This window comes from Malania oleifera, chromosome 10, assembly GCF_029873635.1.
Source record: "Malania oleifera isolate guangnan ecotype guangnan chromosome 10, ASM2987363v1, whole genome shotgun sequence".
Classification (NCBI taxonomy): domain Eukaryota; kingdom Viridiplantae; phylum Streptophyta; class Magnoliopsida; order Santalales; family Ximeniaceae; genus Malania; species Malania oleifera.
The window spans coordinates 5,137,046-5,153,022 of record NC_080426.1 but is presented as its reverse complement, the minus strand read 5'-3'; the positions used below and the strand labels follow the sequence as shown (position 1 = coordinate 5,153,022).

The 15,977-nt window shown below is 32.8% G+C and overlaps 1 protein-coding gene across 2 annotated transcripts; it reads right to left on the bottom strand.

Annotated features, from left to right (window-relative positions):
- Nucleotides 1-10,472: 10,472 nt before the first annotated feature.
- On the bottom strand, nucleotides 10,473-15,771 carry LOC131167005 (WUSCHEL-related homeobox 7-like). 2 transcript variants are annotated; one of them, XM_058125723.1, is made up of 3 exons: nucleotides 14,977-15,743; nucleotides 14,270-14,364; nucleotides 10,473-10,676 (listed from the first exon to the last, which is right to left on the bottom strand). In XM_058125723.1, the coding sequence occupies exons 1-3, from the start codon at nucleotides 15,359-15,361 to the stop codon at nucleotides 10,611-10,613; spliced, it is 546 nt and encodes a 181-aa protein (XP_057981706.1). In that variant the 5' UTR covers nucleotides 15,362-15,743; the 3' UTR covers nucleotides 10,473-10,610. The 2 variants fall into 2 exon arrangements, with proteins under 2 accessions (XP_057981706.1, XP_057981705.1); XM_058125722.1 differs by lacking the exon at nucleotides 10,473-10,676 and having other exon boundaries at nucleotides 13,960-14,364; nucleotides 14,977-15,771.
- Nucleotides 15,772-15,977: the final 206 nt, after the last annotated feature.

The following is a 15,977-nucleotide window of genomic DNA, read 5'->3' as shown; positions in this document are numbered from 1 at the left end:
TAATTAGTGGGGATATAATCAAAGTTTAGTTTTTTTGTTTTGTTTATTTGAATTTTCTTTAATTGTTGACTATTGTTGAAATCTTTAAATTTTTATTAATGTTATTTATTTATTTAGTTTCTTTAAATCAATGGTAGATTTAATTTTATTAAATAGATTAAGTCCGATTTGATTAAAAAAAAAGATAAAATTTTGTTATTATTTTATTAGATCAGTTGTTTGGTTAAAGTTTGCTTTAGTTAGGATCGGGTTTACCCAAGTTCGTATTTTTATTTTTCGTTATCGTTCAAAGTTTAGATTTTTGATGTGTTTGCATTTTGGTTCGAGTTCTTAATTGTGTTAAATTTTTGGTCTTTTTTGTGTATTTTGAATTTGGTTGAGTTTCCATTGTGTGTTTTTAATTCTATGTTCTAGGTTGCCATTTTTAATTAACGCATGTCCCAATGTTTCCTTGAGTAGATTAGGGTTTCCATTGTTTGCTCCTTAGTTCAATGCATGTTAGTTTTAGGGTTTCACTTTGCGTGTTATTTTAATTAGTTTGAATAAATCTCAACAATTTTGAAAATCCTAAATCTGAACTGAATTCAATGCATTTTTAATTTCGATTGGGAGAACGTAAAATCTTAAATTAAAACGCATTCCCTGAGGAGACGATCTAGCCCTTGGGCTGAATATTACACGATGTAACTCCTATACTTGGGATAGCTTCCGAGCTGCTCATTTTTCGAGTGAGTCAACGTGAAAATACTAAAGTTCAATTCTGAGAATTTTCACTTTCACGGTATTGAGCAGGAAATCCTACGGGTGTGAGACCAGAGTTTATAGGGGCTTTTCTCAGTAGTTAGGTAAGGAAATAAACTAAAGCAGTTGTTTTTCTACGTAAATTACTATTATTTCTCAGCAAATTGATTTTCAGAAAAATATGTATTATATATGAATATTATTGAGTAAATGTATATATGGAAAAATACTGCGGTATACAGGAATTACGATTTTAGATGGAACGTATGATTTAATTCAGCATTGTGTGGTATGAGTATTGTTTTTCATGAAATTTATTATGTTACGGCAATTGTACGAATAAGCATCTTTTCAGGAATTACGTAATAATGCATTATATGATGATTTTGAAATACACGATAATTGATTTATTTTCAGAATGATATGTATGAAATGTTAGGCACGAGGCCATAATTATGAAATGTTTTGCAAGAGGCCGTAATTATGAAATGTTCAGTACGAGACCGTATTTATGAAATGTTCGGCACGATGTCGTATTTATGAAATTATGAAAGATGCTATATTATCATGTATTATATGTTATCAGAATCCGAATGTTAGTTTAGTTCAATTCAGGAGCTCGGTACTGTAACTATATAGATCAGATATCTATGTTCAGACTTGTGCTAACCACCCCACGAGGGGGTGGTAGATGGATAGTCGATGTGGCTTTCAGTGTAGAGTTGTAGACGTCCACCTGGCAGTCCGAACCAGGGTGTGGCGGGCCTATCGTACTTACAGTCATTTTTGACTCGGCAATGGTCGGCCAGCCATTGTCGGGTCCCACCTTTGGACTGCACAACCCGTCATGAGGGATAATACATGACATCAACTAGCTATTCATCTTAGGTATGTTTTCAATATTATCAGATATAACAGACGATTTATGAATGATATGAATTACTAGAAAAATATGAAAGTATATGATGATTCATTATATTATGACGAATGTTTACAGATATGTGAAATGTATTGTATATGTATAACTGCATTATATACTCATGTTGTCATACAGCTGTATTTAGTTTATTTTCCCTTAGTGAGATGTGTCTCACCCCTCAAACTAAATAAATTTTTTAGGAGACCCTAAGAGACTGACGGGTCGTGGTCGTCTTTGAGCTTATTGAGTTACCCCACTAGGAGGGTAAGTTTTTGAATTAGGATCAGGAGATTTTTTTTGTATAATCTTAGGGTTATTTTGATGTTTTGGAGGTTGTATATAAATACAGTATTTTGATGATGTAGTAAACTCTGGTATTATGTTTTATGGTTGGATGTTTGAGATTTTATACTTACTGCTGCTTAGGTTTCCGCTGTAATTGACAGGTGCCCCAGTTACCCACGGGTTCGGGTTGACTTTTCTATTTATTATGTCACATTTTATATTGAGATTTTGAGGACGTTACATCTTGAGTCGACTTATAAAGGTGAAACTAGCAAATAATTTCAAACTACTAGTGACGGTATTTCTCTTCAACATTCTACTTAAAATGACATGGGTTGCTTGTTCTATTTTATTGTCAACTCCTCAAGATTCTAAAATGTGGTGTCAACCACACTGGCGATGATAGCAAATATATCACCTAATATATATCCGGTTTCGCTTCGTGGATAATATCAGGAATTGTTTTCATCTGTCTACTGCTACGAAGATAATCTTATAATGACATAGTCTTATAATGACCATACTAAAATGTTGTAGTGACCTGCTTAATTAATTGGGTATTTTTTTTTTTAACTTTTTTTATACTATAACATATAACATGCTCTGATACCATGCTGGCGGTAAACCCAATCATTAACCTAAACAGCGAGAAGCATAAATCACATAGACATAACCATATGAAAATATATATATATATATATATATATATATATATATATACCATACCAAACCAAACCAATACCACACAATGCCAGAGTACTCCATGTTTTCCAAAATATATATACATACATATGTTCCCCAAAATGCCCTTAACTAACTAGGGTATACAAAAATACTCCCAAAATGTACTCACTCTCCATTGGCAGGGCAGTACAGAAGCCCCTCTATCTGTGAGCTTGGTCTGCTCGTCTACCTGGATCTCCTGAAAAATGTTTCAACACTGAGATGAGTCAACACTTAGTAAGAAGAAATATGCTATTACTAGTGTGTGGCAAATGAACTACTATATCATGAAAATTTGTTTTCAAATAAACATGTATAACAGAATATATAAACAAAGTATAAGTGATAAAATCCACCACCCCTGTCCCTATCGCTTAACATGACAGTATTGGAGTTTATTATTCAAAATACTTCTAGTATAAGTAAGTATGTGCCCTATTTCTGCAAATCTATACAAATTTAATAATAACTGAAAATGTTTCCTGTGGCTATCTGTGTGTCATGACTTACCCTCTCATGACAGGGTTGTGTGGCCCGTAGGTGGGATTTACCCTAACTGGCCAACCAGGAATAAATCACTATACTCCATCGGTCAATCTGCCCTCCTCAACCCATATCTGGATGGGTAGCCTGTCCTCTTCAGGGTCTAGGTGATCAACCTTACCACGTATTATCTAAATAGGTGGTTGCACACATAAAGTAACATAATATTTGTAGCAACGGTACCGTGCTCTGTAGCTGCATTGTCACGACCTGCTCATTTTTCCATATATATATATTTTTTATTTTTATAATCATATCAATGTCATACATTTCAGTTCAGCAAGTCACAATCCACCTGGACCCGTGGGTACCAGTGGTACATCAGAACATGCAGCAGAAGCCTACGCAGTAGAAGATGTACAATCATTTACATATCATCATATCATACATCACAATGTACCAGATTTACTACAATCACTGTACTTCCATATATACATCCCAAAATTGAAATCTAGGGACAAATCCCACAAAACCTAACTATCCTTACCAAAAACTTATCCTTCGCAGAGGGCAGATAAACAACACTAATTATGCGGGGCTTTTCCCGCTCTCGTATCCGGGGCTCCTGAAAAGTTAATAAGATTTAGGGGTGAGACACCTCTCAGTAAGGGAAATAAACTAATACTAGTGTGTGGCAACATGAGTACACCATGTTCTACATACACCATACATATCATATCCGGTACTATTTATCAAATCTGAGAAAACATATGAATATCAAAACATGGCAGAACACACTACATGTCATAAGCATATCTCATCTCATATCATAATAATAATAACATTAAAAAAAAAAAAATCCTGGTAGGTTAGCTGACTGTTGTCATGTATTATCCCCACATGACTGGGTTGTGTGGCCCGAAGGCGGGACCTGACAATGGTTGGCCGACCACTATCAAGTCAATAATCTAGTATGTAGGTCCGATGGGTCTACCAAACCTGATCCGTACACCCGGGGCGATAATAGCACACTTCTTGAAAAATAACCACATCGACCATCCAATCTCACACCACTCCGTACAGCGGCGTTAACACAAATATCATGATCACAAAGACCATGGACACATAGCAACAGTACCGTGCAAGTGCTAGCCTAGACCAAGCCAACCAGGTTCTGATATCATATACATATACTAAAATCGTGATACGTGGATAACTCATATCATTAATTATCAAAACATTCATATCATTTTTCACATATACATATATCATGAAAATCATCGGCCCGTACGCCAAAATTTCACATTTTATCATAGTTCAGCCCGTACGTCGGCAAATCACATAGCACAGCCCGTACGCTGACAAATCTCATCCACATAGCACGGCCCGTACGCCGGCAAACATATCCACATAGCATGCCCCGTACGCTGGCAGACATATCCACATAGCACGCCCCGTACGCCGGTAAATCACACACACACACACACACACATATATATGTCTCGGCCCGTACGCCGGTTTTCCATCATAGAAATTCATATCATCCACATTCCCAAAAAAACAGCATTTTTACTCATACCACACAATAGATTTTCACATATTAAATCATACAATCATTTTCACAGTATTTAGCAAATATAGAACATATATATAAACATTTACATTTTCCGTAAATCAAATGCTAAGTATATATATAAGCATTTTCTTAAAACAGAACTAGCTTAGTTTATCCCCTTACCTGGTTCCTGCAAAGCCCCTAAGAGGTGCAGGGTTCCTAACTCAACACCTTGAAAATGGAAATTCTCAGTATTAAAGTTCAGTATTTCTAAGCATATTATACTTTCCTCAATTATCAAAAACCCAAATATTGAGTAGAAAGTTTTTACCCAAACGTATTCAAGTCTAACACCTGAGGGATTCTCTGACCAATTCCCTGAAACTGAAAACCCCCAGTATTAAACTTCAGTATTTTCATGCGCACAACATTTCTTATAACTAGCGCAAGACCAAATATGACTTAAAAAGCCTTACCTCAACTCTGGGATGATTTCCAACTAGCTTTCTCCCACGATCCGCTCCAGCAAATTTGGAGAGAACTCTGCCAGGAGTGTCGTGGTGACTTCGGATTGTCGATCCGATGTATATCTGGCCCAAAAATGATGAGAGAGAGAGAGAGAGAGAGAGAGAGAGCCGAAGGGGGGGGGGAGAGAGAGAAAAGAGATGGCTTCCTTAATAAGATAAAAATTCAAATTTTCATATTTATAAGCAGGCGATTTTGTCGACGAGCCCGTCCTTCGTCGATGAGTCCTTCACACATTTCGTCTACGAAATCTATTCCTCGTCTATGAATTTCAGTCAGCTCCAAAAACCCCTCTCGGTATTTTCTCATCGACGAAGCCATGTGTTCGTTAACGAAATCTTTAAAGCCTTCGTCGACGAATCCCTTGTATTCGTCGATGAAGTCGACAGCCTCCTTCTGTTTCCAGTTTCCATATCCCTTTTCTTTTATTATTTAACTACCATTTTATTCGGGTCGTTACATGCATAGTCCAATAGGGTCTGATATCATATAATATATTTCTGTACACTTGTCTATCTGATTTACCATGATTCTAAAATACTAAAATAACCATGATGTTGCATAAACTGTAACTGTAGTTCATACGTAATACTGAGAACTATATAATCATAACACTGGCATCTGCATAATCATAGTACTAAAACTACATGATCATAATACTGATATTCATATTATCATGGTATTGAGGTTCATGAAATCATGGTATTGAAATATCGTAAAATCAGAATACTGAAATGTCGTAAAACATATCTCCGTACTATATTCATATTCAAAAGCACACGATACTGTAATACATAATTTTCATCATTTAATAAAGTGTATAATATTCTAAAAATACCTAACATAACATATTTCCCTTACCTGACTACTGAAAAACTCCTATGGAATGCTAGCCTAACACTTGCAGGGCCTCCTACACAACACCCTAAAAATAATATTCGCCAGAACAAAATATCAATATTTCATCGCCTGCATCATTTCTTATAACTACCATAAGACAAAAAATAGGCTAAAAAGCCTTACCCTGAATTTGGGATGAAATTCAATTTCGTTTTCCCAACGATCCTCTCCAACAGACTTGTAGAGGACTTCACCTGGAGCGTCATGGCGGCTTCGGATCGTTGATCCGGCGACTGGCGGGGCCAGAATCGAAAAGAGAATAGAGAGAGAGTCGTAGAGAGAGGGAGAGGAGAGAGAGAAGGGTGTGAAAAATGGATAAAAATCCGGTTTTTAGCTATTTATAGGGCCAAATTCGTCGATGAGACACGTCACCTCATCGACGAGACCCTGTATTTGTCGACGAATTTCAGAGCAGCCTAAAACCACCTCTTGGTATTTTCTCATCGACGAAACCCTATATTCATCGACGAATTTCCTTACGCACTCGTCGACAAAGCCCTGTATTCGTCGACGAATTTCCTTATGCACTCGTCGACGAAGCCCTGTATTCATCGGCGAATCCTGGTAGTCCCTCGAATTTATTATATTCTCAAAAATGCAATGTCGTCGACGAACGCTGAGCGTTCGTTGACAAAGCCTACGGCCTCCTTCTGTTTTTGTTTCTATTTCTCTCCCTCTTATTATTATTAAAATGCTATTATTCTTCAGGTCACTTCAAATGTAGTCCTCTTAATGAGCAACCCACCTATGCGCACAAGCAAAGAAAGGAAGGAGCAGGTTCAAGGTGCCCAAAACATGTAGTTTGATTAATTGCTTTTGTGAATATTTTTATCTTTTCAGCACATCTTGTGAATAGAAAATAATGGATGTTCTTTTTTGTATAGTATTGTAAAGGGGGGTTACTAGTCAAAATGAAACTACAAATTAACTACTTATTGTTATGTATGGTATGAGGTTGACTTCTTTTTTTTAGTTTATGAACTAATGTACTTTACTCTGTTCAGAGTTGAACATATTTTGCTTAGACACAATTTAACAATGGAGAACTGGCCTATCACCCTACTAGCGTCTGGTTCAGATTCAAAAGAAGGCGGTGATTCTAGTGTTGGAAGTGTTGCCTACCATGAGGATATTTATAGTTCAAATGTCAAGAATAAGTCAATTTTGTCTTAGTCTATAAAGTAAAATTTAGATATGGGAGGGGAAACTTCACTTATGAATAGAATCACTATCTATGACCATTTCGTATTAATTGACAATTTGGAGAAAGACTTGTCCCCAAGAATAGTTGTTAAATTCATACAGAAACAGACTACCATATCAACACAAGTCTGCATTTTCCCAAGCTTATCTTCAGAGACATACACGAGGGGAATCATTGTGTTGGATTCTAAAGAGAACTTGGAGAAATTATGGGAATTTTTGGAGAATTCAAATCACATTATAATATCTTCAACAAGAAGGTATCAACTTAATGCATTATTATTGTTGATTGTATAGTGTCCGCTTTTCCCTCTATTTCTATATTGAATTATATTGGATTTGGAGTAATTGCTTTCATTATAACTTATATTTCTCTTGTCAGTTAGATTTCATTGTTTTATTCATTTTATGCAGGCTATGGATGATAACTGAAAAGATACTAAGGCATGGATGGTTTAAACCATTAATTGGGAACCTGAAACCGAAGTCCTTGGCAAGTTCTTTAATTTTATTTTTATTAATTTTTGAGGAAATATCATCAACTATAAAAGTGAGATTTTGTGCTATTGTTGGAGCTCTATTGTTGAATTGCATAATTGATTTTATGATTCTCATTTGTAGCAAGAATTACAAAACACAAATTCTATAATTAGCGAAGAATTAAAACTTTGTCACTCAGAAACTGCAGAATACAGGATAGCTAAGGAGTTAAAGGATTTATTCGTGGAGTTTGCAAATCATCAGAAGCGATTGCACAAGAGGCTTGCATTGGAAGAGAGAAAAATCCTACACACGTCTGCCCCATAAATGCTTGCAAAGTTCAGGCGTGTTCTTGGATGGCCACTCAAATAAGTAGGTGAAAATTTGTGTCTCTTTTTTGCAAATTGAGTGAATGACTACATTTCTTTAATGAATGATTTATATTTTGTATGAACTATTATTTGAACTATTGGATTGCATGCCTTATCTAGAATGTCACCTGCATGGCTAATGCAGTGATTTATGTTTTGTATGCTATAAAAAAACTGCTAGGCTATCTGGTATACTCTCTTTGATTTACAGATTTGGGAAATGTTTTATTTACAGACGACATGCTATCAAAATTTTGTTAAAATTTTTCCCAAAATAATCAAAGCCTAAAAATTAAGTGCTAAATGTTTATAATATGATGCATGCTTAAACTGTTATTGAAAGGATGAGTGATTGCTAAATGAAGATTGATCTTCATCCTAATTGAAAACGCATGCATAAGAACATATATATAGAGGAGCTGAGCACCATTTTTAGATCATTAGTAGTGACAGTCCCCTGTTTTTGATAATGGCAAAGGGGGAGAAATAGATGGTAATGAAGATGGTGTTCGTTTTTTGTTCTTGAACTAATGATGTTTTTGGAAGTCAAGAAAGTTTTTTCGTTGCTTCTCTTAAGGATGTTACTGACTATTTGCATCTATTTTGGTGTATTGATGCAAATCATCTTGCATTTTTTATTTATTTTAACTTTATAATGAAAAACAATTATGCTTAACTAATGCTTGTAAGGACCTACTTAACTTGATTGTTTGTATGAAATGTTTGGACTGATCATATTGAACTACTTGTGTTGAATGGAACATTGCCAAATATTGAGTATACTGAACTGTTTGTCTTGAATGGATTATTACTGAAATATTGAGTATTGAATTGCTTCAGGCTTGTATGTATGTTTTGTTATGGAAAAATGCTCTATTTACAAACGGCATGCTGTCAAATTTTCAGTTGATTTTTTTTTAAAATAAAATATGATAAAATGGTTATAAAGTGCATACATTAAGGGGGAGGAATTGATCTTCATCCTAAATTGAAAATGCATGCATAAAAATATATATAAAGGAGTTGAGCATCATTCTTAGAAATAGAGCATGAAGAACTCATTTGCATCATGTGCTTTGCATTTTGAATATTAAGGCTCTTCCGAAAACTCTAAACATCGTACCTGGCTCTTAGAGGTTTATGATTAAATATGGATTGTTCTTTGGTTATGAATACAAAATCATGCTACGTACACACACACACACACACACACACACACACACACACATATGTTCAAACATTGTATACTAGCTAGTAGCTAGCTAATTTCTGGTGAAATTATTATTTTGTAGGGTTTGCAGCTCTTAGCACAGTACGCCGATGCCAAACACTTCAGTCGGGTTGAATGCGCGTAACTTTTTACTTTTCCTACGTTTCTTGTTAAATGAACAAAATTATTTTGTATATTTTAATTTGAATTTGTACTTGTATGTATTTTAATTTTGAACAATTTGTATTTTAAATTTTAATAATTTATGAATGTTTTAGTAATTCTGGTTCAATTTTATATATTTTAAAATGTAATTAAAGGTTTTTACAGGAATTTTTTTAAAAAATTAATTTTTTCAAAGCATTAATGACGGTTTGCAAAACCGTTACAAATAATGGGAAGATGAAGTATTAGTGACTGTTTAAAAACCGTCACTAAATGACCAAAATCATCACTATAGAATCAACATTATGGGGGCCAAATATTAGTGACGGTTCTATAATCGTTACTAATAGTCAATTATTACTAACGATTTTAATAATCGTCACTAAAAAGTGTGCTATTAGTAATGATTTTTCGACCGTCACTACTACAGTCATATTAGTGACGGTTATTCAAACTGTCACTAATACATGCGCTTTAGTGAAAAAGTTGAGCCGACCATATGTGCAATTTTATAGTGACGGTCGTAGGCTATTAGTGACGGTTTGAATATTTCGTTACTAATAAGTATTAGTATCCACAAATATGGTGACAAAACTACAACCGTCACTAATAACCTTATTTCTTATAGTGATAATAGTTCCCCCAAGGAAGCTCTGATATCTAACGATCTTTGACCCAACTCCAATGAGGTATTGTCCGTTTTGGTTCATTGGCCTCACGAGTTTGACTATAAAAGGTGTCTCACTTAGTTGGAACCCAAACCATCCTTATAAGTCCAAGATTTCTCTAATACACATATAATGTGTGACTGTGACAGACTTATCTATGATTATTTTAATATTAGATGGATACTATGTAAGGACCCGAACCTGAGTGGGTTCCTACATATAAATTTTTTAGCGGATAAAAATAAATCTAAATTATTTTTATTACCAGAGTACTAATTAGCTTTATTACAAATATATGTTTCAACTTTTAAAATGCAAAATTCTTAAATTCTAAAATACACAAACATATTCTAAATTGTATTATGCTAAATTTTTATTCTCCTCAACTCTTTCTACTCCCGCACATGCACTTGCTACTCCAGATTTCTGGTAAGTTCCTCAAAATAATCTGAAATGTAAAATAATGATTAAAGTGAGACGATGCTCAGTAAGTAAATAAGATTAATACTATAACTTCAAAAATGCTTTTAAAATAAATATAAATTTAATATTTTCTGCATGAAAACTTTTGTTATCAACTATAACAGTAAAATTTTATAATCATATATTATAATTTTAAACTTTTAACTTTAAAAACTATAATTATAATTTTTAATTATATACATATATATATACTTTTCTTTATACGTTTCTTTTAGATCTCATTTAGGCACAAGAATGACCATATTCATACAAACTTATACTTTACTTTCAAATCATCAATAACTCTGTACACGTAATTAAATATGTGTATACATATACTGTAAAAATTACTCTTAGGTCTGTTAATCATAAGTCATGTTTACTCTCATAACTGGGTTGTGCGGCCTAAAGACTCTACTTAACTAGTTGGCCAGCCAAACTACATTAACGCACATCATCATTAAGTGAGATTTTCCCTATTAAACCTTAGTCTGACCCAGGTGTGTACTCAAGAGAAATTTATTACCATATAAAACCACTCTACAAACAGCGTGAGTGCACTATAATCTGTTTAAACTTTAAGTTACGGTACCAAGTATTCGTAATTTTCTGTATCGACTGTGTCATAAGGGGTTTTGAAAACATCTTATTATAGAATTTATAAAATTACTATAATATTATGAAAATTTCATTTTTACTCATATTTTGTGAAATACGTAACGTAAAAATCAACTCATGTCATTTTTACTCATATTTTCGTGAATTATGTAAATTAAAAATAAACTCATGCCACACAATTTTCCTGTTAAAAATATTTTCTTGAATAAAAATTAATGTTGTAAAATACCCGAGGGGTTTAAAACATTTCTTGACCAAAAAATAAACGCAAGTATCTTAAAGATAAAACTGATATAATTAAATATGCATAAAAATAAATTTGGAAGAATTTTATGAAAATAACTAGCATAATCAAAATTTAGTTACAAATAAATTTGGGTATAAATAAAAATCTAACATAAATAAATTTACTTACCAATAAACTTAGGTATAAATTTTAATAAAAATCTAACATAATCAAAATTTACTTACAAATAAATTCGAATAAAAATTTTAAATAAAAATCTAACATAATCGAATTTACTTACCTCTTACTTAACATTGTATTACGATCACAACGAATATTTTTAAAAAATGAGATCAGAAAGAGTGGGTGAGTGGGAATTTTAATTATAACAAAAATTTTCCCTCCACCACTAATTCTTCTCTTCCTTTGGAAATTTTTTTGTGAAAAATTAATGTTGAGAGTTTCCTATTTATAGAAAAATTTTGAAAAAGAAAATTGAATTTGTAAAAGTGTGAGGAGAGGGGTGAAATTATAATTTTTTAAAATTAAGGAATGTGCATGGATAAATTAGGTATGGACTAGGTATGGGATGGAGGTGAGGATCATGTGGGAGTTTACTTAATTATTTAATTAATTAGTTATTTTTTTTTAAAATCATTTTCATTATCATTGTTATTATTTTTAACTTATGTTTTACTATTTTTTTTATGAAAAAGAATTAAGTTAGAATTTTGAAAACTCATGTAGACCTTCTGTATTGATATTAACTTAATGATTATTATTATTATTATTATACTTTAATCGTATATATATTTTTGGGGTTGTATATTAATTTGCATATGTCAAATATATAATATTGATTAATGCTATTAGTAATTCCTATAAATTGTATAGATCTTTATAATATGCAGTGACATATAGTTGACAATGAGACTAACAGGTGTGTGCATCATACACTGACATATTATGTATTTCTCACATATTTACTTAATTACCTAAAAATATATATTTGAATAATTAATATTTTAAATTAAATAAGTGACTCGTCAATTGATTTGTCCACTTGCAACGCATGTGTGCACTAATTATTAGTATTAATGAAAGGAAAGGAAATTAAGAGAAATTAGCAAGGATTTAAAATCCAAAACTGAGAAAATTTTTTATTTCATTTCAATTTGACATGTTAAAATGGCTTAAGAAAATAACTTCAAAATAACCCCATCTAAGCCTTTCTAGTAATGATGTCAACAAATTCAATGATGACACAGTGACAAATTAGCTTAAGATTGAAATATAAAAGTGTTTGCTTTTTAAATATTAAAATTTATAAGTAAATATAGACCTAAGGAACATATGACTCATTTTCTTTGTATCTAACTATATTGAAATCCTCTTAAAGAGATATATATTTCTTATAATAAGAAGTAAATTCTAATTTCAAAAAAACATATTATATTGTTTGGGCATATTAAACAAAAAAAATTAAAATGAATAATGTTTTACGAGCTTATAGAGGACGATGTCACAACTATTTTGAATATTTTAAATAAAATAACTATTTGGAGGCACATTAGTCAATCTCTATCATCCGTATCTTTTTTTCTCCCAAATATCAACATTAATATTTTTCTCTAGTTAATTAATTCTCAACTAACCAAATCAAATATTAATCCTTGATTAGATTTAATTAATTTTCAGGGAATGCTTTTGGGGAAATATAATAGCCAATGATCCGTACTATTAAAGTGTAGATTTTGATTGACCAAAAATTAGTTGTTGGTCTTTGGACAATTTTTGCTTGCTCCTTTCCCCTGGTAAGGGTACAATAAGACACAAAATAGGAGAATTTTATCATAGTCCATCTCTCACATTGGTCGTGTAATGTGAATATCTCAAGTGCACAAGTAAGATTTAAAAAAATTAAAATTAACTTCACTTAATACTTCTGGACAATCTTCCGTATTCATTTCCAGTGTTCATGTTACTTATATTGACTTTATCAATTTTAAGTTCGTGCTTATATATATATATGTATTTGTATAAAGCGAATTGAAATTCAAATTATATAATTTTATTTGCTAAAATGATTTCACATGTTAATATAACTTTCAAGAGAATAATATAAAAGTAATCTCATTGAACTATTTTTATCAAGGATGTTAGCAGATCAATGAATGATTCACGATCAAATTAAGTTAGCACATGAAATATTAAAATTCAAAAGTAGAAGTAGACCCAAGGTATGGGTCATTTCTTTGCACGCAATAATATTTAAATGCTCTCAAGGGAGATGTTTCTCATAGGAGGAAGCAAATTTCAATTTTCTAGTACTTAAAAAATTATATAATACCATTTAAACATTTTAAGCACAAATATTGAAAATAAACAACATTTTACGAGCATGTAGAGGAGAATGTCAGAATCGTTTTGAATATTTTAAAGAAAAATAACCATTAATTTTTGAGAAATAATTAGTAAATCCCGGCCCTATGATTCATATAATTTTTCTTCTAAATGCTAACTAAACTCAAAAATTGTCAAATCTCAACACTAATCTCTTGTTTCTAATTAACGAGCACCAAACTAAATATTAATCCTTGATTAGCTTTAAGTAATTCTTAGATGAAGCTTAAGCGCAAATCTAATGGCGGATGATTCACTCCACTTGCATTCTCAATAGTGTGAAAGAATGGAACTGTAGTCGCCTCCTTGCATTCGCTCTCAAACAACCTTACCTTTTGTACTTCCGAATCATTTAATGAGTTCAATGGAAAGAGTTGTAGTGTCTTTATATTCGCTTTCTTGCGCTCTGAAATCTGATTAGTGATGTCTGCATAATTTTACAAAAGAAACAATAAATTAGATTATTAATGTAAATCATATTTTACAATGCAATATTTGATTTGTGTTATTTTTGTTGTTGACAATATTGAAGAGGTAGTCAAAGCTAGTAACTTAAAAAGTTAATGTGTTTAGTGGAACTACTTCGGATTCTTCGTCATAAAATATAATGTTGTAGTTGGAATATGCTTGAAAAATTTGAGTGTAGATTTTAAAATATGCAAATTAAGCACAAAAAGCAATGCAAAATTATATTAGTGTCCTTTAAAAAAAAACATAATAAATCTCAAATGTTTAGCAGCATACCCACAAAATTAACACAATATATATATATATATATATATAAAATTTAAAGAATGAAACATGAATTAATGGACTTGTCTAACTACAGTTTTAATTTGCATGTTCGATTATCAGGATTAAATTTAATTTTCCAATCGGTCCATTTTAATAATGATTGAAAATAAAGTAAAAAGAAATTTTTTTAAAAGAAAAGAAAAGGAGATGGCTTTCTGAATTTTATCAACAGCCAAAAAGAACTGAATCTAGCTAGCTTTTGGGTTCTTAAATAATAATTAAATGTTATAATCGACGTACGTACATTGCAGATTCGCAGAGGGGGAGATGTTCTGATCATCTTCAGGTTGGCAGTGAGGATGGATATGGTGTTTTGGATCGTCGAGTAAAGAAGAAGAGACTTTTTGACGCTTGTGACGTTCTCTGGCTTTATGGTTCTGAAACCAGTAGAACACGTTCTTGCTCTCGATCTTCCCGTAAAAGCTCAGCTGCGTTGATATCTTTTGGATCTGGTCGGTGCTGGGTGTCCGGAGCCCCGACCGGAACAGATCCGTCAGAACTTTAACCTGTTCGCTTGTTGGGTTCCACCGCCCGCACTTCGTTCCTCCTCCGCCACCACCACCTCCGCCGCCGGCGCTAATACAATTAAAACCAGAAGACACTCCCTGCTCCTGCTCCTGCTCCTCCATGTCTGAGCTCGTTGATCGATTCTACAAAATGCTAGCTTTTGATAAACGGGCTCGATCTGCTCTGAACTCGATCAAGAAATTTCAGTATTCCGCGTGCATATATAGCAATAACAGGGCATGCAAGGCTGTGTCTGAAAAATTAATTTCATATTTAGTTTATGAAAACTTTATTGGATTATTCAAATTGGGGACAGCAGAATCCGGGTTTCGTTATATACTAATATGGATATGGGGGGCTCTGCTTTGATTTTAGGGAATGTTTGTTTGTGTGATCGGTGGGGGATTTGATCCTATTGTTTTTTGCCTGGTTTTTTGTGCGCACACATACAGCCAGATCGAGAAATTAATTAAGAGAGAGAGAGAGAGAGAGGGACATGCACAAATCCTGCCACTATTCAAAAGTTTTGGTCGGCGAGCAGACAACGAGGGGACGGAGTTGAGTTTTTTCCCCGATTATCTTTTTTTTTTTTTTTTAAATATATTACATTATACCTCTTTCAGGGAAATATTTCCCAGAATGACTCTGACATGATCTCGCTACTTCAAGTAACGAGATTTTACCACGTGTATTAAGGCTGAGAATCATAAATTACAAATTATAAATTAAGCAAATCTT

Coding starts and splice junctions, on each gene's coding strand:
- LOC131167005 (XM_058125722.1), bottom strand. CDS start 15,361: ATGGAGGAGCAGGAGCAGGAGCAGGGAGTGTCTTCTGGTTTTAATTGT. Junction 14,365..14,976: donor CCCCTCTGCGAATCTGCAAT/GTACGTACGTCG, acceptor AAAATTATGCAG/ACATCACTAATCAGATTTCA.